The sequence below is a fragment of the Nicotiana tomentosiformis genome, chromosome 10, assembly GCF_000390325.3.
Source record: "Nicotiana tomentosiformis chromosome 10, ASM39032v3, whole genome shotgun sequence".
Taxonomy (NCBI): Eukaryota; Viridiplantae; Streptophyta; class Magnoliopsida; order Solanales; family Solanaceae; genus Nicotiana; species Nicotiana tomentosiformis.
This window is the reverse complement of record NC_090821.1, coordinates 25,551,543-25,575,261: the sequence shown is the minus strand read 5'-3', so window position 1 is coordinate 25,575,261 and position 23,719 is coordinate 25,551,543. Positions and strand designations below refer to the sequence as shown.

General features: G+C 40.2%; 1 protein-coding gene across 1 annotated transcript; it reads right to left on the bottom strand.

Moving 5' to 3' along the window:
* Positions 1–7,443: 7,443 nt before the first annotated feature.
* LOC138899898 (uncharacterized) lies at positions 7,444–9,596 on the bottom strand. Its single transcript, XM_070186597.1, has 4 exons — positions 9,244–9,596; positions 8,850–8,929; positions 7,833–7,981; positions 7,444–7,731 (listed from the first exon to the last, which is right to left on the bottom strand). The coding sequence occupies exons 1-4, from the start codon at positions 9,594–9,596 to the stop codon at positions 7,444–7,446; spliced, it is 870 nt and encodes a 289-aa protein (XP_070042698.1).
* Between the last annotated feature and the right edge of the window lie 14,123 nt (positions 9,597–23,719).

The window sequence follows — 23,719 nt, the reverse complement described above, 5'->3', positions numbered from 1 at the left end:
AGTATCTTTGGGAGCTCGTTCATTACATTATGTACAATCGGAGTCGTGCAAAAGAATGAAGGGGATAGACTCACATACCTTGTATATACTGCCCAACCTCAAGCTATGCAAATATCACGACTCCTTAGTCTACAATAAGATAAATGACACTATCATTATCGTTTAAGCGTCGTAACTATTATGTATCGACCACAACCTATTTTACGATGAAACGGACAGCACCTCCCCTATTTATATGACTTCCCACAAGTCAATAAAATCACCAAACAGCCCAAACAACATCATTAATAATCATATTGAGCCTCCAAAACAGTCCACCAACCAACAACATTACTACCAAGCTTTTTGATATATATTTCACAAGTTCTAGCTTCAACGACTTAGCTGCAACTTGGATAATCTTAAATATATATAGAGTAAGAGGTTCCTTACTTTTAAACAGAAAGAACAACTCCAATTTGACCTTAATTTTCCACGAAATATCCCTTCAATTCTGCCACAAGAACAAGGAAGCGAAACTAGCAATTAATTCGGGTTTTTCGGCACTAGAATTACTTTAGAAGACTTGAAATCACCTAGGGTTGATATTAAAAACTTGAAGGTGTATTTACAGAACATAAAGCACTTAAAACAACCTCCCACACGAGCTGGAACAACACAAAAATCAGCAACAACAAGAAAAACAAGAAACTTACTAGCACCACGGGATTCCCGACATTTGATTTGTGTTGTTTGCCCTTTGTTTGGGTCTTGGATCATGAGAGAACCTTGAGAGAATGTTTTTAGGGTTATAAGGTCTGAATATACTGAAAAATAATGACTTAAAACGGGGTTGAGTTATCTTATATATGTCCAAATGTCTTAAACCGCCTTTGTGGGCCCCATAGAGAGCAGCTTGGCGCACTCTCGCGAAAACGCGAATATCTCTCTATTCCGAGATCGTATCGATGAACGGTTTAATGCGTTGGAAACTAGACTCATAGATCTTCAATTTGATAGGTAGATCACCCCATAATTCCAAGCACATTGGGAGTAAAATGCAGTAACATTTGACCTAAAGTTTAAGTAAAATTATAAACCTAAGTTGCGACAACTTTTATCGACTTTTATTTCATAACTCGCTTGACTTCAAGACTTATGATGCGGATATTATATGATTCAAATACATTAAAACAAGACCTCTTGGGACAGTTAATCACCTCTAGTGTTATCCGAAAATACGGGTTACAACATCCTTGATTAGCTTAACTTCAAATACTTGTTAACCACTCTTATACACCCTTGTATCGTTTAAGACCAATAGGATTAACTTATTATCATCTCAAAGATAATCTCTTCTTGGATTTACGTCGACTACCTTATGGCGTGATCTATGATATGCGAATTTGGGTTGTAACACATGGCTTGTAGACTCCATAGGACAGAACTACTCTGATACCACTTTTGTCACGACCCAAACCGATTGACCGCGACGGGCACCCGGTACCTTACTCAACCGAGTACCAACATAACGTATCTTTCGTATCATACTATTGTAGATAACTGAGCTGGAGAAGCTGCCGTGAGATAAGTAGAATACAACATGAAATACCAACTTACACATAAGACATACGGGCCTATAAGACCAAAATAACCACTCGTACACTGAACATAGGCCGACAAGGCCATACAATCTTTTATGTACATGACATCTGTCTACAAGCCTCTAAGAATACATATTTATCATAAAGGTCGGGACATAGCCCCACCATACCAAACAATACACATTTAAATCATACTGACCAAACAAGCAACTCCGAAGCAAATGGAGCGTACCAACACCTTTCGCTGAGCTGATAGCTTACTTGGAGGGTTCATAACCTGTCTATCGGGACCTGTGGGCATGAAACGCAGCGTCCCCAGGCAAAAGGGACGTTAATACAAATAATGTACCGAGTATGTAAGGAATGAAAATCAGTAAATAATAGACATGATAGAAACATGGAGTAAAAGACTCAACATGTAAATCTGAATAACTCTGTGAATCATTAATATTTACAATGCCATGCATATGCGTATAAATGTCATACCATGCGTAGGTATATGAGTTCATAACATCATCAAGCCTCTGAGGGCATCCCATCATATCATCTCGGCCACTGTGGGCAAATCATCAACGTATACCAGCTGATCAGGTGGTGGTGCGTATATAACGTCGTAACCTTTTTCCATATCCCATATACATATATATACACGTATATAATGCCATCTGGTCATGGGTCAATGTACATGTATAAATGCATGAAATGAATAAGAAATACGTTAATAAGATTTCTCGGAATGTCATAAAAATAATGTGCATATCGGATAAACTTTATCAAATAAGTATTTTTCTGAGACCCATGAACAGAAGATATAATAATAATTCACATGGGGAATCAAGAATATAGACACCCCTAGTATTTCTATGAATAGAATCAATTATGGAAGTTGTGCATTTTCTCGTTTCGTTCGTGTCGTATAGATCATGCCGAAAAGAAAGAAGGGATAGCCTTAACATACCTGAACTGATTCTCTTGAGAAAGATTGTACCGTATTTCTTTGGAATCGCAAAATCCCATTGCCGTAGCGTTATAAGGCCTCATATGATATTCCCTTTGAGAATTCATCCCTTAGCAAGTCTAGGTATTTCCCCTTAATGAATTAGGGGGTATTTTATGAACAATCATTTAGGAAATCATGTGTTGTTGTATATTAATCTTTTTCAAGTAATTTTTGTTTGCTTTCCAAGCATCTTCAAATACATATAATATTTGGAAGTTTGCCTTTGTGAAATGGCACTTTGAAGCCACCATGTATGGAGGAGGAAGATGAACCTCGGTGGCTATATGTGTGTTCTCAAAACATTTGTTGTGATAACTAGGAAAAACACGTTATGTTCTCCCTTTTGTTCTAAGAAAAGAAAAAGATTCTAATTGGTAAAAAGAGTTATCCATTTAAAAAATCAAACATATCTTTTTAAATTATAGTATATCATATAGATTATTTCTAATACTTGAACCAAAGATTTCTCAATTTTTTTCCACCTTACCAAATAACATTATGAGTCATTTAATCGGGGTAGGTTTGTTGCCACGTTGGGGGGGGGGTAGGCTTATCCAAATTTATCCACTTAATTCCTTAATTAATTTGTTAATTCTCCCATTAACTAATAATTACCCAATTATCCACATAATTAGGCATTATCTCAAATTACTTAAAATACTACTAGCTTTTTACACAATTTGTATACCTTACTATTATGGCCATGTGGTACCTTGTATGCCACTAGTCCATAAATACCGGGTATTATAGCTTGGACCGTATTTTTTCTCAAAATGTCAAACTTCGGCGAAATTTATTTTTCTTCGATTTGCTTACCCTCTTTCCTTCACGAATTTACTTATCACTTGTTTGAAGTAGCAAAATACTTATAATCCCAAAATAATCTCATTCCCGAACTTAAGTCGATTAACTTATGACGAAATTTTAATGTACAAAAATGCGGGATGTAACATCTCATTTCCGAGCTTTTATCAATTTATTTATGGCGTACTTTCACGTACAAAAATATGCGGTATAATAGGTCGCGTTTCCCAATGATGGGGAGTGACATAAACTCTACTTTATTCGTAATACAACGATACCTACATCCACAAAGATAGTTGGTAAGAGATTGAATATGGCTGTCGAAGAGTTGAGTTAGAAGAACTCCATTTTGCTTCATGCTTATGATGAGTAAGTGTAAGGTCTTCAGTAGATTATGGGTGTACTAAGACGTGTAAGCTTCTTGATAAGGAGCCCTAAGGCATGAATATCTATCCACCTATGGTTTAAAAAACAACAAGAGCATCAGAAGGTAGATACAAGTTTCAACAAGTAAAAGAAGCAAGGTGAAGAAGGGTACGTGGTACCCAGTTAGTGAAGATTATCAGTTTTTACAATTCAGGCAGAGAAATATAAGTATTCTGAGTTACCTTCAATAGTAACAGAGATATATATAATTGGCCACACCCATCTCAGTTATGCCTTGTGGGAGCTAACAAATATAGTTTAAGAGAAGAATGAGATATCGGGATCCAGTTAGGGTTAGAGTAACCAAAATGGTGGATGGATTGTTATCATTAGCTAACATTTCTGAAGGATAGTGCAAATGTTGTAATGGATCTCCTTGTGAGACACCCGGATGGTGAACTCTAGAATAGTATAGTTAGATATGAATACTAGAATATTCAAAAATTTCAGAAGATAGGCAGTGAAATCCTAGAAGGGATAAATATTTAACTTAGTATGACTCCCGCCCCTAGTAAAAAAAGAGATAATGTTAGGCATCCCGAAGAGCCAGTGAGATGAAGCAAGGGCAGATAAAAGTGAAAGAACATTTTGTTGATGTTTTCAGAATAAAGTGATAGACAGAAATATTAGCCGGAGAATAAGAAGAGAGTAAATGAAGCAATTTGAGTAAGATGTGATAAATGGGTGATAACGGTAAATCAAAATATGACAGAATGACAGAGTCTATAATCAAGTAAAGGAAATGACAAGAGGCGACAGGCCTTGAGACAAAAAAACTGTATCAGCCATAAAGTCATACCCTCATTTCGAGAAATAAGTTGGTGACTCGAACATGATTACCAGAAGGCCAAGTTAGACCCCCGGAGTAATAAAAATCAATATGGTCTAGTGAACAAGATAAACTGAACATGAATTAGGGATCGAAAGATTTGATAATAGTCGACATCGTGATAATTTCAGAGATAGCATTCCGACAATAATAGAATAGACAACAAAAGAATAATCTTTAAAGTTCATTCAGGAAGACGCTTCCCTAAAGCAAGCACTATGAGCAGAGTTAAGCTTAAATGACTAAGTGTGCCAGATACACTAAGTGTCACCCTTGTGCATAAGGAATTTAGTTATCCCTGGTACATAAGGGTTACCGTAAGTCGAGTGAGGGTCATTGATGATGTGAAAATATGCCAAAGATGAAGAGGCAAAACATCTATAGATAGATCGTTGTAGCACTAAATCTTAGTACTCCCCTAGGGGGGGGGGGGAAGATGGTGTGATGTGGTATTAAGTCGGAGTTAATTAGTTCAGGTAACTATGGAATGGTAAAGGAAGAATGTGGTAAAAAAAAGTGAAAGGGATGAGGTTGCATTTATCCAGATCCTACATAAATGTCGCGACTCTAGAACATTATGCAAGCACAATGCCAGGGAGAGGCAGTAAGAGTTCTCGTCCAGGATGTTATTGATAAATAAGTGCGAATGGACACTTGATACATCAAGAGCTAGTCCGAGAGGCAAGTTAAGAGAAAGTACATATCCAAAGAGAGATTACGCGGAATATAGATATGAGAATGGACCAACGCGTAGTTAGTAGTCGATTCAGGAAGAGCCTAGTTATGGCTAGACAAAAGGATACAAACAAATCAGCAGATTGTGCAAGATAAACATAGTGAAACCCAACATAGTGAATTCAGTCTCGCAGATATGACGTCATAATCCTTGAGAAATATTTAGATAGGGATTGGGGTAGTTAAAGGTACCGTATAAGTGTTACGGAAATAAAAGAAAATGCCATTGGGAAGAGCATCAAAAATGTCAGTTCAGAAGCAACCCTACGAGCACAAGAGTGCGGAGGTATGTAACTAAGGATAAATCTGGGCGAGTAAGAACATCAAAAAACAATCCTTTGGGTATATGATGTAATAAGATCGCAGCTTTACAAGAGTTAGAGGGTCTCCCCTAAGTAATACAATGAAAGACTAGCTAAGGAAATAAGGAAGAAGGCTTCAACCTAAGCATAGTGACCTAAAGAGGAATTGATCTTGTAACGATCGCGTATAAGGAAACCAGATGCACAGATTCAGCAATTCCTCTAAGTCCAAAATGAATCCGAACTTGATTCGAATCATACCCGAAGCCCTCGGGACCCCGTCCAAATATACCAACAAGTCTTAAAACACATTACAAAATTACTCGATGCCTCAAATCACACAAAATAACATCAATTCAAGCCTAATGAACTAATGAGCTTTCAACTTCTAAAACCAATGCCGAATCATATCAAACCAAATTCGAATGAGCTCAAATTTTGCACCCAAGTCATAAATGACACAACAGACCTGCTCCAACTCTCGGAACTGAAATCCAAACCCTATATCAACAAAGTCAACTCTCGGTCAAACCTCCCAACCATCCAAACCTCATACTTTCCAACTTTCGCCAAAAAGCCTCAAACCAACCTACGGACCTCCAAATCAAAATACGGATATACGCCTAAGTCTAAAATCACCATACTAAGCTATCGAAACAATCAAAACTCCATTCCGAAGTCGTCTACATATAAGTCAAACTCCAGTCAACTCTTTCAACTTAAGCTTCCAACCTTAGGACTAAGTGTCCCAATTCACTCCGAAACATCTCCAGAGCCAAACCAACCTCCCCGGCAAGTCACATAACCACAATTGAAATAGAAAGAGTAATAAATAGGGGAACGAGTCTACAAAACACAAAACGACCGGACGGGTCGTTACATTCTCCCCCTCTTAAACATCCGTTCGTCCTCGAATGGGTCTAGAATCATACCTGAAGTCTCAAATAGGTGTGAATAACTGCTTCGCATCTCCCGCTCTATCTCCCAAGTAGCCTCCTCGATCAGCTGACCTCTCCATTGAACTTTCACTGATGCAATATTATTTGATCTCAACTTTCGAACCTGTCGATCCAAAATGGCCACCGGTTCCACATCATAAGTCAAATCCCCATCCAACTGAACCGTGATGAAGTCCAAAATATGTGATGGATCACCATGATACTTTTGGAGCATAGAAACGTGAAACACTGGGTGAACACCTAATAGACTAGGTGGCAATGCAAGTCTGTAGGCCATCTCTCCAAATCTCTCAAGTGCCTTAAAAGGTCCAATATACAGAGGTCTCAACTTGCCCTTCTTCCCGAACCTCATCACATCCTTCATGGGTGAAACTTTGAGCAACACCTTCTCACCCACCATGTATGCAACATCACGAACCTTCCTATCAACATAACTCTTCTGCCTGGACTGAGCTATACGAAGCCGCTCCTGGCTCAACTTTACCTTCTCTAAGGCATCATGGACCAAATCAGTGCCCAACAACCTAGCCTCCCCTAGTTCAAACCAACTAACTGGAGAATGACATCTCCTCCCATATAAGGCCTCATAATGAGCCATTTGAATACTCGATTGGAAGCTGTTATTGTAGGCGAACTCTGCTAACTAAAGAAACTGATCCCATGAACCTCCAAAATCCATAACATATTCACGTAACATATCCTCCAAGATCTGAATAGTGTGCTCGGACTGTCCATCCGTCAGAGGATGGAATGTTGTACTCAGCTCAACCCGCGTGCCTAGCTCTCGCTGCACTGCTCTCTAAAACTACAATGTAAAGTGCGTGCCTTGGTCAGAAATGTTAGAAATGGGCACGCCATGCAAACAGATAATCTCCCGGATGTAGATATGAGCCAACCACTCTGCATAATAAAAAGAAACCACCGGAATGAAGTGCGTAGACTTAGTCAACCGGTCCATAATAACCCAAACATTGTCATACTTCTCCAAAGTCTGTGGGAGCCCGATAACGAAATCCATGGTGATACGCTCCCACTTCCACTCCGGCATCTCTAATTTTTGAATCAACTCTCCCGGTTTCTGATGCTCCTTTACCTGTTGACAATTCAAGCACCGAGAGACATAGGCAACAATATCCTTCTTCATTCTCTGCCACCAATAGTGTTGTTTCAGGTCACGGTACATCTTCGTGATACCTGGGTCAATGGAATAGCACGAGCTGTGACCTCCTCAAGCATCAAATCTCTCAACCCATCAACATTTAGAACATAAATCTGGCCTTGAAGCCGCATAAAACCATCATCACCAATCACAACCTCCTTAGCACCTCCCACTGCACCATGTACTTCAATACCAACAAGTGAGGACCATCAAACTAGCGAGCCTTGATACTCTCCAACAACGATGTCTAAGCCATGACGCAAGCAAGAAGATGACTAGGCTCCGAAACATCCAATCTCACAAACTGATTGGCCAAGGCCTGAACATCCATGGCTAGGGGCCTTTTTGCTACCGGTAAATATGCCAAACTGCCCATACTCTCCGCCTTTCTACTAAGTGCATCGACCACTAAATTGTCCTTCCCCAGGTGATATAATATAGTGATATTATAGTCTTTCACCAACTCTAAAAATCTCCATTGCGGCAAATTAAGGTCCTTCTACTTGAACAAATGCTGGAGACTCTGATGGTCAGTATAGACCTCACAATGAACACCGTACAAATAGTGCCTCCAAATCTTCAATGCGTGAACAATAGCTGCCAACACTAAGTCATGCACAAGGTAATTCTTCTCATGAACCTTAAACTGTTGAGACGCGTATGCAATCACTCTACCATCCTGCATCAACCCGCGCCAAGCCTAATACGCGACACATCACAATACACGGTGTAAGATCTCGAACCTGTAGGCAACACCAACAATGTGGCTGCAGTCAATACAGTCTTGAGTTTCTAAAAGCTCTCCCCACACTCCTCAAACCATCTAAATAGGGCACCCTTCTGGGTCAATCTAGTCTAAGGTGCAGCAATGGACGAGAAATCCTCTACAAAACAGCAATAATAACCTGCCAAACACAAGAAGCTCCGAATCTATGTAGCGGAAGAAGGTCTAGGCCAACTCCTTACTGCCTCAATCTTTTTCGGAACTACCTTGATCCCCTCACTATACACTACGTGGCCCAAGAACGCCATAGAATCAAGCCAAAACTCACACTTGGAGAATTTAGCATACAACCTCTTCTCCCTCAAAGTCTGGAGTACAACCCTCATATGGTGCTCATGATCCTCCCAGCTGCGAGAGTACAAAAAGATGTTGTTAATGAATACTATTACGAAAGAATCAAGATATGGCTGGAATACACTGTTCATCAAGTGCGTAAGGCTATTGGGGCATTGGTCAACCCAAAAGACATCCACAAAAACTCATAGTGACCATAGCGGGTCCTGAATGCCGTCTTCAAGATGTCTAAATCCCGAATCTTCAACTAGTGATATCCAGACCTCAAATCAATCGTAGAGAACACTCTAGCACCCTGAAGCTAATCTAATAAGTCATCAATGCGCGGTAATGGGTGCTTGTTCTTAATTTTAACTTTGTTCAATTACCTATAATCAATACGCATCCACATAGTACCATCATTCTTCTTTACAAATATAACCGGTGCACCCCAAGGCGACACACTAGGCTTGATGAAATCTTTATCAAGTAACTCTTGAAGTTGTTCCTTCAGTTCCTTTAACTGTGCTGGTGCTATACGATATGGAGGAACATAGATGGGCTGAGTGCCTGGTATCAGGTCATTACCAAAATCAATGTCCCTGTCGGGTGGCATGCCCTGCAGGTCTGCAGGAAATACATCTAGGAAGTCTCTCACTATCGGGACTGACTCAACGGTAGGAGTATCAGCACTAACATCCCTCACGAAGGCCAAATACGCTAGACATCCCTTATCAACCATCCGTTGAGCCTTCAAATATGAAATCACTATAGTAGGAACATAATCCAGGGAACCTCTCCTCTTAACCCTAGGCAATTGCTAATGTCACGGTCTTAGCGTGACAATCCAGAATATCGTGACATGGTCACAATCAGTCCATGCCTAAAATCACGTCAAAATCAACCATGCTAAGAAATAAAAGATCAACTCTCATCTCTAATCTCCCAATAGTCACCACACATGACCGATAAATAATGTCCATAATAATAGAATCACCCATCGGTGTAGATACATGAATAGGCATAACTAAAGAATCATGGGGCATATCCAAAAAATGAGCAAAGTATAATGACATATATGAATAAGTAGAACCGGGATCAAATAATCTCGAAGACTCCCTATGGCATACTGAAACAATAGCCATGATCACGGCATCAGAAGCAACTACCTCTGGCCTGGCTGGAAATGCATAGCAACAGGCCTGACCACCACCTGATTGATCTTTCCCTCTAGGGCAGCCTCGAGCTGATTGAGCCCCACCCTGAGCTGGCTATGCGGGTGGTGTAGCTACTGGTGCTTAAATTATAGGCTGAGAACTCTGCTATGGGACCCAACTCAACATTATGGGGAAATCCCTCTTGAGGTGACTCAAGTCTTTATACTCATAGCAACCTCTCCTGAAAGGCCGCTGACCCTGATTGCCCGAAGAACTTCATGTGGAAACATGAGCATATGGAGAACGGTAAGAACTCTATGCCGGCAATACACTAAATGATGACTGAGCTGGGCATGCACTATAAGAATTGTGGCTAATTAAAGAACCACAAGGAACATGGCGAGCTGCCTAAACGGGTCTAGTAGGATGACCTCTACTATAATGGTGTTGACCTCCAGATGAGGCACTATTGAAACCACCTGAACTACGAGGCCTCTTGGCCTCCCGCTCCTGCCTGTGAATCAACTCTAAGCGTGTAGCAATCTCGACCACCTGGTCAAACCTAGCATCCATCGCAACCTCCCGAGCCATAATGAAGCGTAAACTATAGTTGAGGCCATTAATGAACTTCCTAATCTTCTCCCTATCAGTGGGAACCAACCATACCGCATGACGAGCCAATTTTGCAAACCTCATCTCATACTGAGTCACTGTCATACCCTCCTAGCATAGCTTCTCAAACTGCATGCGTAACTCCTCTCTACGAGTTTGTGGGACAAACTTCTCTAAGAAGAGAACTGAGAACTCATGCCAGGTAAGCGGCACTGTGTCAGCTGGCCTGCTCCACTCATAAGCCTGCCACCATCAGTAAGTTGCCCCTGTCAGCTAAAGAGTAGTAAATACAACCCCACTAGTGTCCAAAATACCCGTTATGCGAAGAATCTACTGACACTGGTCTATAAAATTCTAAGCATCCTCCGACTCTACTCCACTGAACTCTGGAGACTTAAGCCTCCCAAACCGCTCCAATCTCTTTTGCTCCTCATCACTCATAAAGGGACCAACCTCGGTCTGAGCAGCAGCAGCTAGCTGAACTAGAAAGACACCCGATGTCTGGTGACCGAGAGCTAGCTACTCTAGAGTATGGGCGGCAGAAGTCTGGGCACCTCCCCCAGCCTGTGAAGTGGCTGGTGTAGCTGGAACAAAAATCGCCTGAGCCAGGCTCGTGCACATAGTCAAAATCTACGCTAAGGCTTCCTGAAGGTCAGGAATAATGATGGGCACTGCTGGTGCCTAAGCTGGTCCCACCGGTTCAACAGCATCTAGTACCTAATACGGAGCTAGAGCAACTGGTGGCTCCACAAGAGCTTCTCTAGCTGTAGTACGAGCCATACCTCGGCCTCTACCGCAACCCTGGCCTCTACCGCAACCCTGGCCTCTTGCGGCCCTAACTGGTGGCCGTCCGCCTGATTTGGTCACACGTGTCCTCACCATCTGTGAGAGAATACAAGAGTCAAGTTTCAAACTTCGGGAATAACAAACCCGCACGACAAGAATACAAGAAAGTGAAGTTTCCTAACAGTTCGACAACCTCTCAAAGATAAGTATAGATATCTTCGCATTGATCTGCAAGACTCTACAAAACTTTCTCATGACTCGTAATACCTATGAACCTAGGGTTTTGATACCAAATTATCACGATCCAAATTCCCAATCCGTCGTGATGGAGCCTAACACACTTGCTAGGCAAGTCGGACATAATAATAAAGAACCACAATAACAAAATTTACAGAGATAACATAAATCTGAAACCTCAATATGAAAAGATACCGCTAATACATGATAAATCCCCCAAAATTTGGTAAATACAAAGTCATGAGCTCTACAATGGAATACAAGTCTGAAAGCTAAATACCAATACTGTCTGAACTAAAAACAACAGTACATAAGCAAAGAGATGCCAAGACAACCGGCGAGAATGCAACTCTACCCCGTCTCTCAATACTCAGCTCAACAAGCAACTCTACTACTGATAACTGGTACCAACACCTGGATCTGCACAATTAAGTGCAGAGTGCAGTATGATTACAACCGATCCAATGTACTCAATAAGTATCATAATTAATCTCGGCGAGGGAAAATAAGCAAGAATTATAAGTGATACCTACTATAACCTACACAGTTTCATCAATTTAATAAGTACAGAACAATGATATGATCAATCATAAAGCATAGAAGGAACTATCTCTCTGTGCGTGTAAAATTACTCAAGTACTCTACTCAGTAAATGATGCATCATATATGGGTGATATGCAAATGAATCAGGTAAATAACTACGAAAATTGCAAGTAGAGAAGAAACACAAATCCAAACAAACACTGGCCAAATTTTCCTCAACCTTTCCATATCCGTACCAAACTACGAATTAGTTTCCTCAATATCCGCGTGTACACCATCAAGAGAGAAACGGTGGATCCGTATCCACATGCAAGCACAACCAATTCAATGTGCTACCAGCCTGACATGGTCACAAGCTCAATATCATAATCCGCCTGGCGTGGTCACAAAAATAATAGTACAATCTGCTTGGCATGGTCGCAGACATAACAGTACAATCCGACCTGGCATGGTCACAAGCATAACAATAAAATACGCCTGGCGTGGTAACATACATAACAACATAATCTGCCCGGCATGGTCACATGAATAACAACACAATTCGCCCGGCATGGTCACACGCATCCAGTCCAATCATATCACGTAGGAGAAAATATACAAGAATACATATATGTGATGAATGACTAACATATCTCATGCTCGTGGACTGGTATAAATGACATGCTAAAGTGTAGGTATGTGCAAAGTGTACTATCACTGCTCAAATCAGCAATTTCATCACAAATATAGCAATTATCAAGTTCATTTTGGGAATTAGCCTCTATGTAACCTCAAACATGGCTCAGATAGTTCACAACAAGGTTACGAATATGAGAAACATTATAGCTTAAAGCTTAACGGTCAATTCTAGGCATATCATAGCCTAAGCATTACCCCGAACATGGATAAATACCACGGTACTCGCACATGGGCTCAAACCCCACTCATAAGCGCACCCATAACACGTAGCTATCACAAATAATTCAGGCAACTAGTGCCTCAACCAAGTTTTGGTAAGATACTTACCTCAAGTAAGCCAAATTACTCCTCTAACAAGCCCTTCCCACGTGTATCGACCTCTGGATGACCCGAATCTAGCCAAATAAACTTAATATAATCAATAAAAGCCATAGGAATTGATTCCAAATGATAAAGCTAAGATCTTTAACCAAAATCAAAAAGCTAACCCAAAAAGTCAATATCGGGCTCACACCTCGAAACCTGACAAAATTCACAAATTAACACCCATTCGTTTACGAGTCTAACTATACTAAAATCATCTAATTCCAACCTCAAATCGACCTTCAAATCCCCATTTTATAGTTTAGAAAAGTTTTTACCAAAATCCCCATTTCTTCACTGTAATTCACTAATTAGATGCTAAAGATAAAGATGGAATCATGAAATTATAACAAATCCGAGTCAAAAATACTTACCCCAATCCATATCGTGAAAATCCCCTCCAAAATCGCCCAAAGCCAAGCTCTCTAAATCAAAATGTGGTATAATAACTCTAACCCTCGAAATGGGATTTAAAACATTCTGCCCAGTCATTCCTCTTTGCGAACACGAAAGATGCCTCGCGTTCGCGAAGCAAAAATCACACCAGGTTCCAAAACCTCTTAAGCGAACGCGAAAGCTTAGTCGCGAATGCAATGGTCAACACCCTAAAGCTACGCGATCGCGGTTCAGGTCTCGCGACCGCGAAGAACAACGCCTGCCACCGCTGAGCCTTACTTCCCTTCTACGCGAACGCGTCACCTAGCTCGCATTCGCGGTGAACATCCTGCTTCAAACTTCACGAACGCGTCCCTGCATTCACAAACGCGATGCACAAATATTTCCTGCCACCAAATAACTCTACGTGATCGCGACCCTCTCCTTGCGATTGCGTATAAGGAAACCAGATGCACAGATTCAACAGTTCCTCTAAGTCCAAAATGAATCCGAACTTGATCCGAATCATACCCGAGGCCTCCGAGACCCCGTCCAAATATACCAACAAGTCCTAAAACACAATACGAACATACGCGAAGCCTCAAATCACATCAAACAACACTAAAATCATGAATCGCACACCAATTCAAGCCTAATGAACTAGTGAACTTCCAACTTCTAAAGCCAATGTCGAATCATATCAAACCAATTTTGAGTGAGGTGAAATTTTGCATACAAGTCATAAATGACACAAACGACTTACTCCAACTCCCGGAACCGAAATCCGAGCCCGATATTGACAAACGCAACTCTCGGTCAAACCTCCGAATCTTCCAAACCTCTAACTTTCGCCAAAAAGCCTCAAACCAACCTACGGACCACCAAATCAAAATCCGGACATAGTCTTAAGTCCAAAATCACTGTGCAAAGCTATAAAAACCATCAAAACTCCATTCCATAGTTGTCTATACATAAGTCAAACTACGATCAACTCTTTCAACTTAAGCTTCCAACCTTGGGACTAAGTGTCCCAATTCACCCCGAAACATCCCCGGAACCAAACCAACCACCTAAGAAAGTCACACCACCATAATTGAACATGGAAAGAGCAATAAATAGGGGAAAGAGGCTATAATACACAAAACGACTGGCCGAGTCATGGAAAGAGCAATTTAGATCGTTGATTCTTAGTTTTGATGTTAGTTGTGGTGTGTTGAGAATTTAGATAAGTTTGTATAGGGTATTAGGACTTGTTTGTATGATTTGACGGGGCCAGAGGGTTCATGTGTAGTTCATAATGATTTTGGAGGATTTTTGTGTCATTTGGCAATTCTGGTTCTGGTGCATCGCACCTACGGAAATTGGGATGGTTCGAGGACATGTCACTTCTACGGATGTAGAGAGCAGGTGTGATGTCACACCTACAAGGATTGTGCGCGCGCTTGTGACGATTGGTGTGACGACCCAAAATACACCTACATGTGATGGCACCTAACCCAACCCGGTAGGTAAACCAAAGAACAATTACACAATTCTAATGAAAATAATCAGTAATCAATAAGTGAAATAACTTAATTTCTATACAATATCCCAAAGATTGGTAGTACAAGTCATGAGCCGCTAAGATTTGGATTTACTAAGTTAGTATGAAAATAAATACAACATATGTTTGAAATATACATAAACAAAGTACGATTCGAAAACTACCAAGGACAAGTGGTAGCTATATCCAGAAAGCAGGTACATCTTCAGTGCCTGCTCCCATCATCTATAATAACTCAGCTCCAAGATCTGTACGCAAGGTGTTGAAGTGTAGTATGAGTACAACCGACCCCATGTACTCAGCAAGTATCATAACTAACCTTGGCGAGGTAATAATGGCAAAAATTATTAATGATACTCGCAAATAACCTGTTTAATTTCTAAATTTCACAAGTACACAATAATGGTGCCATATAATAATATAAACCCTCATCGATTCACAAAGAGATAATGTGCTAAGTCTTTAACCAGTTAATAATCTAGCATATAGAGAAAATATGCGTCTAATATCACTAAATCATCAAACTTGCATATGGGGAGGATACGTGTAAAGTATCAAATATTCCTTGCATAGTTTCATATAGAGAAGATATGCGTGAAATAACAATTTATCGTTCAACAAGTGCATATAGAGAAGATATGCATGATTAAACAAGTCAAGTCACACTGATTCACATATAGAGAAGATATGTACAATGTTTCAACTCATCAAGTAAGGTAGCATATAGAGGAGATATGCATATACACTCCGGAACTAGCAAATCGAGAAGAGATACAGTAAAATCATATATACATCCAGGAATTTGAAAATAGAGAAGAGATGCAAAGTCCAATCAATGATCAACTTTAGAAAAATCCACATCAACCAGAAACCCGTCGGTTTCTCACAACATGCGTGTACATCATCAAGAGAGAAACATGAGAGGGTGACCCTAAAGGGATGGATCCTTATCCACACACTGCATGGACAACTTACGTGCTAACAATAACGACCGTACGGATAACTCAAGTGCCAATAATAATAACCACATGGACAACTCACATGCCAATAGTCACTTGGATCCACACGGACTACTCACGTGCTATCAGTCCAGTCCATATCACACAAAAAACATATATACAAGAATACATGTACATGAACACTGTATAGAAAATTACATTCTCATGGACTGATATAAGTGACATGCTTAGGTGTATGCCTGTGTGAAATGTACTACCATAGCTCAAATTAGGAAATTTCAGCACAAAAATAGCAGTTATCATGTTCAATAAGGGGATTAAACTATATGCAACCTCTAACATGATCCAATTAGTTCAAAAGGGGGTACAAACATAAGAAACATATTGCATGAAGCTTAGCAATCAATTCAAGGCATATCATACCATAAGCACTACCCTGAGCATGAATAATATCCCGGTACACGCACATGGCTCAACCCCTCACATGTGCGCTACCCATATCACGTAGCTATCACTATAACTCAGACAAATAGTGCCTCAACTAAGTTTAGATAATATACTTACCTCAAACAAGTCAAATCAATACACTAAAGATGTCATCCCGTGTGAATCGACCTCCGAATGGCCCGAATCTAGCCAAAGACAACTCAATAAAATCAAATAATGCCATAGAAATCATATGGCAGCCCTGAGAGATTGGGCATATATGAATGTTGGATGCACCTGCGGAGTCACAGATGCGGTGGATGTGCCGCAGATGCAAAGTGCAACGACTCGACTAGTCGTTTGAGCATTGGCATTTCCATTCGATGTTTTGAGGTCTTGAGTATCTTCATATGATGTATTATGGCCGGCGTGTATGGTAGGTTTTGATGTTCAAGAGGTTTGGGGTTGATTTGGAAAAGAATATTTTATGTTTTGGAGGCTTAAAGTTGAAGAGTTGACCATGGTTTGAATTTTGTATAAACGGTCTCGAAATCACATTTTGATGGTTTTAATACCTTTGTATGCTGATTTTGGACTTAGGCGTATGTCCGGATTCATAATTGGATGTTTTTAGAAGGTTTAGGCTTTATTTGGCAAAAGTTGGAAATTTGAAAGTTTGAAAAGTTCATAGGTTTGACTGAAAGTGGACTTCTATGTTATTGAGTTCTGATTGTTGTTTCGAGAGTTGTAATAGGTTCGATATCTCATTTGGAACTTGTGTGCAAAATTTGGGGTCATTTCGAGTTGTTTAGACGCGTTCGACATAAGTTTGGAATTTGGAAATTTGAAATAGTCCATTAAGCTTGAAGTAAGGTGTGATTCGTGGTTTTGATGTTATTTTGTGTGATTTGAGGCCTTGAGTAGGTCCCTATTATGTTTTGGGACTTGTTGGTATGTTCAGACGGGGTCCTGAGGGTCTCGAGTGAGTTTCGAGGTGGTTTTAGATCATTTTGTACCACTTTGAGATAGCTGATGTTCTGGTGTTCCATTGTTCTTCGTGTTCGTGATCAATATGTCACGTTCGCGTAGAAGGTTTTGGGTGCCGGGTGTTTTTCATCGCATTTGCAATGAAGATGTCATGTTCATGTAGCTTTGTTGGTCAGGCAGGGTTTTTGGCCTTCGCGATCGCGTGGACGTCGCCGTATCGATAAAGGCCTGATCAACGTGGATCTAAATGTTTATGAGGGTGGCGTCGTGTTCACGATGTGTAGTTGTGCTGGAGGTAGATTTCATTTTGTGATCGCAAAGGTATTACCGTGATCACGTATGGTACCGCTGGGCAGTGCATATAACTTGTCATTTTCGGACTTTGAGCTCATTTAAACATATTTTTAGATTGGGAGCTCGGATTGAGGCAATTGTTGAGGTAATTTTAACCACTTAGATTGGGTTAATGTTCTTTATTCGTATTTGATTATTTTTCATGATTCCATCCTTACTTTGGCATTGATTAATGAATCTAGAAGAGAAATTGAGGGTTTTTTGGCAAAATATTTCTAAAGTGAATTATTGAGATTTGAACATCGATTTAGAGTCGGATTTGGGTGAAACTTGTATGGTTGGACTCGTACTCAAATGGATGTTGGATTTGCGAGTTTTGTCATGTTTCGAGGTGCGGGCGGGGTTGACTTTGAGTATTTGATTAAAGATTCAACCTTTATCGTTTGGGTTTGATTCCTATGGCATTGACGTTATTGAATTGTTTTTGGCTAGATTCGAGCCGTTCAAAGGTCGATTCGCGAGGGAAGGCATTCGTAGAGTATTGATTTAGCTTGTTTGATGTAAGTATCTTGCCTAGCTTTGGTTGTGGGAATTTTTCCTACTAATTGATACTGTTTGCTACATGTAGGGGTGATTTATATATGAGGTGACAAGCGTATATACATGTGTCATGGGTATTCATGCTCGGGTAGATTCTAGTTTACTCTATGCCTTGTTTGGTTGTATGTCCTACTTGATTCTATGTATTATTCAATTGATCGACTACGTGAGAACAATAAACCAAGCTAGAGGAATGATGAGGCTATTGGTACCTTATGTTGAACATGATGAGCAAATCTTGAAATTCATGCTAAGCTTGCCTCGGAGGTAGATACACGTAGGTTATGGGCACCTATTGGTACTTATTCTTGTGTTATGACTTGATTGGGATGTGTTCACACAGTGACACATATGATCCTTTGTATGACTACTTGAACTTGGTTGTTATATCTGATTTTGCTGAAGTCATGTTCTATATGTTGAATCCTAATAGTACTTGTTGATTATGTACTTGTGCACTTTATTGATGAGTTATGAGGGTATGCTTCTTGATGACGAATTGTTATTTGTTATTGTAGTGTTTGTGTCACATATGGACATGTAGGGCGGAGGGATACGGGTAGCTATTATGATTTATCAGGGTGGAGCGATACAAGTAGCTATTGCGATTTTGTCAGGGCGGAAGGATACGGGTGGATATTGTGATTTGTGAAGGTGAAGCGATACAGGTTGCTATTGTGATTTTGTCATAGTGGAGTGACATAGTGGTTATTGTGATTTTGTCAGGATAGAGCTATACGAGTGACTATTGTGATTTGTCAAGGCGGAGCAATACGGGTGGCTATTGTGATTTTTCATGGCGGAGACACGGGTGTCTATTATGATTTGTTAGGGCAGAGCGATACGTGTGGCTATTGTGATTTTGTCGGGGCAGAGTGATACAACTAGTTATTGTAATTTTGTCAGGGCAGAGCGACACGAGTGGCTATTGTGATTTGTCAGGGCGGAGTGATATGGGTGACTATTGTTATTTTTGTGTGGGAACAAGGTGCTATTTGTTTGTGTTTCTATTTGATGACTTGTTGTCTAAACTAGGCATGGACATCATCATACCGATTCGCAAGACATTACTAGACACTTGCTCATGACTCATAGAACCTATGAACCTAGAGTGCTGATACCAACTTGTCACGACCCAAAATCCCACTAATGTTGTCATGGCCCCTAACCCAACTCGTTAGGTAAGCCAGACTGTATAAGTTACTACTATAATGACAAATCATCAATATTATAAATAAGAATGCAAAAGAATTTAATACAACTACCCCAAGGACTGGTAGTATAAGTCATGAGACACTATGATTTAGATTTACAAAGCTAGTGAAAGAATAAATACAACATATGTTTGAAAATTACATAAACAGAAATGAAATCCTAAGCTACCATGAACAAAAAGGTAGCATGAATCCAACAAACGGGTATGCCTCAAATGTAAAGCACCATCACAGCTACCCAGCTCCAGAATCTGCACGCAAGCTGCAGAAGTGTAGTATGAGTTAAACCGACCTCATATACTCAATAAGTATCTTGACTAACCTTAGAGAAGTACTGACGAGGTTTTTAAGTCAAAAGATACTCACTTTGCAGAACCTGTACAGCTCAATAACATGTATAACAGAGAGAAAATATTTTAGGTACACAGTCACGAAATAAAGAGTATCAATAGTAAAGGTGCGCAACATGATCTGATTCTGTACAATTTACCAAATAACATATTCCAGAGAATCTTTCTAGAATAAAATGTACCAATGCATGATGACAACTTTCTTTTTACATCAATCTGTTATGCTGCCAACAATTCAATAAAACATGAGATGTCAACTCAACTCAAGTAACCCCATCCTGACAACCAGATTGTCAAATAACCATAGAGGCATAGATTAGCATATTAGGTACAGCGAAACACATGTAAAATGCACGGCAACTCATAAAGAGTTCACTTCAGAGGATACATGACATCTAGGAAACATCCCTTCGTCCTTTCTGTATTGTGCGACCTTGTTTCAGCTTGAAGCCTGTATCTTTGATTTCTTCCTACTCACTCGTATGTGATGTTGCGCACTCGATATCAGTTATGTAGAGTTGACTTGTGATGCTGTAGATGGGATATGAGAGGATATGGATGCTTGATCATCATCTCAATATGGTGTCAAGGCGTAGAAGTGGATGTGTTGGTAGATCTTTCAGTTGTTCATTTGTGGGACGAAGCAGATTCTTGTATCTTGTTGACGAGTGTAGACTTAGAAGGATTAATTGGTTTCCTAGTTGTTGTGACAGTGGTAGGGTCATGGGAAGATGTGGATTCAAGGCCAGCAGGTAGGTTATCTCATGCGAGAAGATTTGAGGTTGCGTGATTCGTATGAGGCTTCTATTCAGCAGAATGCATATACTACCATTTTAGAGGGCTTGAGGAAATTTGTACGACTGTCATAAGGACGAGTATCCACTTGATAGAGTCCTTTGAGTGTTTTATGACTAGAGTCAAATGAGTTTATGAAGTATTCATCTAATTAATAGTACGAGACCAGTGGAAAGGGTACTGTGGGTTATTGATGATGTTTTCTATGGCTTCGACCCAAGTAAGAGAGTCTACTATCGACGATCGGATTACATGGTCATGCATAGTATTAGTTCTTGGACTAGGATGTGCTTGTGGATTGGCTATAATTTGAGAAAAATTTCATCGAGGATGATTTCGAGCAAGGGATTGGTTGGATGTATGATGTACTACACCTTATGGGTATATAGGGGTTTGGTATGATTCGGGTTTAATACTCATTGTGGATATAGTAAAGGAATCGCTTGGTTGCTTCTTTTGGATATTCATGTGTTGGTGGAGCGCAGGTTGTTCGGTGAGTATTGGCTGCACGTTGGGATTGGAGCAAGGTGAATGACTTTCGAGAAGGTTTTGACGGGCTCAGGACTCATATGTGGTATTTAAGGATTTTTGGATTTCGTGTATGGATAGGACTTTGGGCTTACATTGGATAGTGCCAAGACTTACGGTATTTCTATATCATTATCAATTCTACATTGCGATATTAGGAAGATGAAAGGAATAGCTTCGGATTCATCAAAAGGTTGTTCAGTGCATGCATTTTCATGTTGAGGTACTCTTGCTTGTAGCAGTCTATGTGACTTGGTTGATTTAGAGGGATTTAGTTATAATGATTTGATTATTGGGAAAATGGGTTCTGAAGGGTTTGCAATGGTTTGGTCTCGACTTGTGGGTGGTGTGCTCTACAAGCATGGGGAGTCCGTGACATATTGTGATTTTGTTCAACGGGATTTGAGTTAGTGGAAGTTTTTTGGTTGATGGGATGTCTATCCTACTTGTGATTCAGAGTTCAAAATGGGATCTTTGTGTTTTCATGATAGCATGATAGAAGTGGTGCACCGTGTGGGATTGAGACTTCATGGGAAAGTTTGCGCTTCGGTTTTGAAAGGAAGTTCATGAGTTCTAGACGACATGAGAGATTTCAGATGTTTAGAGGATGTTAGTACTACCTTGTCTCGCTTGAGGGGTGTTCGTGTTAGGAGATGTATTGTGTTTTGACATGCAGATGCTTGACTAGTATCATGGTAATTGCCTGATTGTAGGCTATTGAGGTTCAAGTTTCTCTACATGGTGCTGAAGATTTATGTGAGTATTTTCTGTGAGATGATTGTGTATGAGTGATGTGTTAGTCATTTGAGTAGCGGAGTTACGATCAGATATGGAGATTTCGGTATTCTTAAGGTTTAGAGATTGGATGTTCTCAGAGGTAGACTATTCATTGGTTGTGGACTATGAAGATATGTTCAGAGTTAGATAGCTGAAGGTGTGTGTTATTGATATGTTACTATGGACTTTTTAAAGGTTATTTACCTTTTTTGAGATGATCCGAATCGGGTTGGGGGCTATTTGTAGGCCTAATGAGAATGTGTATTCTACATTGGATCGGGCTTTCTTACTCTTGCGCAACATTTACTGTAGGTATGTCATCAGGCGGTATAAATGTTATTCGTGCCCTGCTTTGTTTCATATGTTGAGCTCTTATGCTACGACGAGTTGTATACTGCTTTGCTATTCACACATATGATGTGGTTCTGTTCAGTCCTGTGGCGAGATTTGGAGCGAGAAGGCTCTTGGGATATTAAGTTGCTTATTTCACCTTAGTCATGCTTGTCCTATCGGTGGTATATGGTTCTATCCATTTCTCTATGGTTATGGTCATGCATTTCGCGCGTTTGCTATTGATTCATGTGGTTGTTGACTGTGAGCATTATGGCTCGATGGGTATTCCATGTGGATCGGTATGTTTGGATCTGGTCACGCACTGCAACAGAGTTATGCTGGGATATGATCTTTGTGCTTGCTTTGTGTGCTTTGCTTCTCCCTTGTGAGATGGGTTCACAATGTTGTGCTTTTTGGTGGTATTTGTTGGACTTGTTGGGTGGTTCTCTTATTTGTCTCTACTTCTATCTCTGGTTAAATTTGAGTTGTTGCTTGTTGGGTGCACGAATTGTATCGTATGTGACTAGGTGCCATTGGGTGTTGCTTACTAGTCGAATAGCTTGTACTAGGTGAAATGAGATCATTGGACCTGGAATTAGTGCATTTGGGCTAGGATAAGGTATGTTTGATTAGGAATGTCGTTAATCAACTTAGAGTTTGGCAATGGTTCTTGTCGGGTGAGATAACTCCATGACTTGTTTATTGGGTAAGTAGTTATGAGTTTCTACATGTTTCTTGCATCATTGGCAGTGTTCTGAAGGTTTGGAACAAGGTTTTATTTGATATGAGCTTTGTTACCAGTATCAGGTTTAGTAATGAGCATCTATTATGGTCAGATATATTGCTATGAGTACATGGGCTATGTGGTACATCCTTTGATTTGATATTGGTAGTGTATTGCCGACTTGATCCACCTTGTTGAGATTGTTACAATGTATATATACAAGGACCGAATCTTATAAGTCACTCCAGATGTTGGAGCTTGGATTCTAAGGTTTATGGATTAAGGTTAAATAAAAGATCCTTAGTTAGGTTGTACTGACGGGCCTATATGGATTGATATAACATGGGATCACCCGTGGGTATGTGTCTGGTGAGTTTATATAGTAATTTGATGGCTTAGGAATGACTCCTGGTACGTTAAAAAACGAACGTATGTTTAAGTGGGGAAAATGTAACAACCCGACCGGTCATTTTGAGCATTGGCATTTCAGTTTGGTGGTTTGAGGCCTTGAGTAGATTCATATGATGTATTATGACTTGCGTGTATGGTTGGTTTCGATGTTCGGGGTTGATTTGGAAGAGAAA

Bases quoted from the DNA above. Each gene is read 5' to 3' on its own strand.
- LOC138899898 (XM_070186597.1), bottom strand. From the start codon at position 9,596: ATGGTTGATAAGGGATGTCTAGCGTATTTGGCCTTCGTGAGGGATGTT. The intron at 8,930-9,243 runs GTAATTGAACAA...GTACTCTCGCAG, and splicing joins TGGATGCGTATTGATTATAG to CTGGGAGGATCATGAGCACC. The intron at 7,732-7,832 runs GTATCACGAAGA...AATTGTCAACAG, and splicing joins GTGCTATTCCATTGACCCAG to GTAAAGGAGCATCAGAAACC.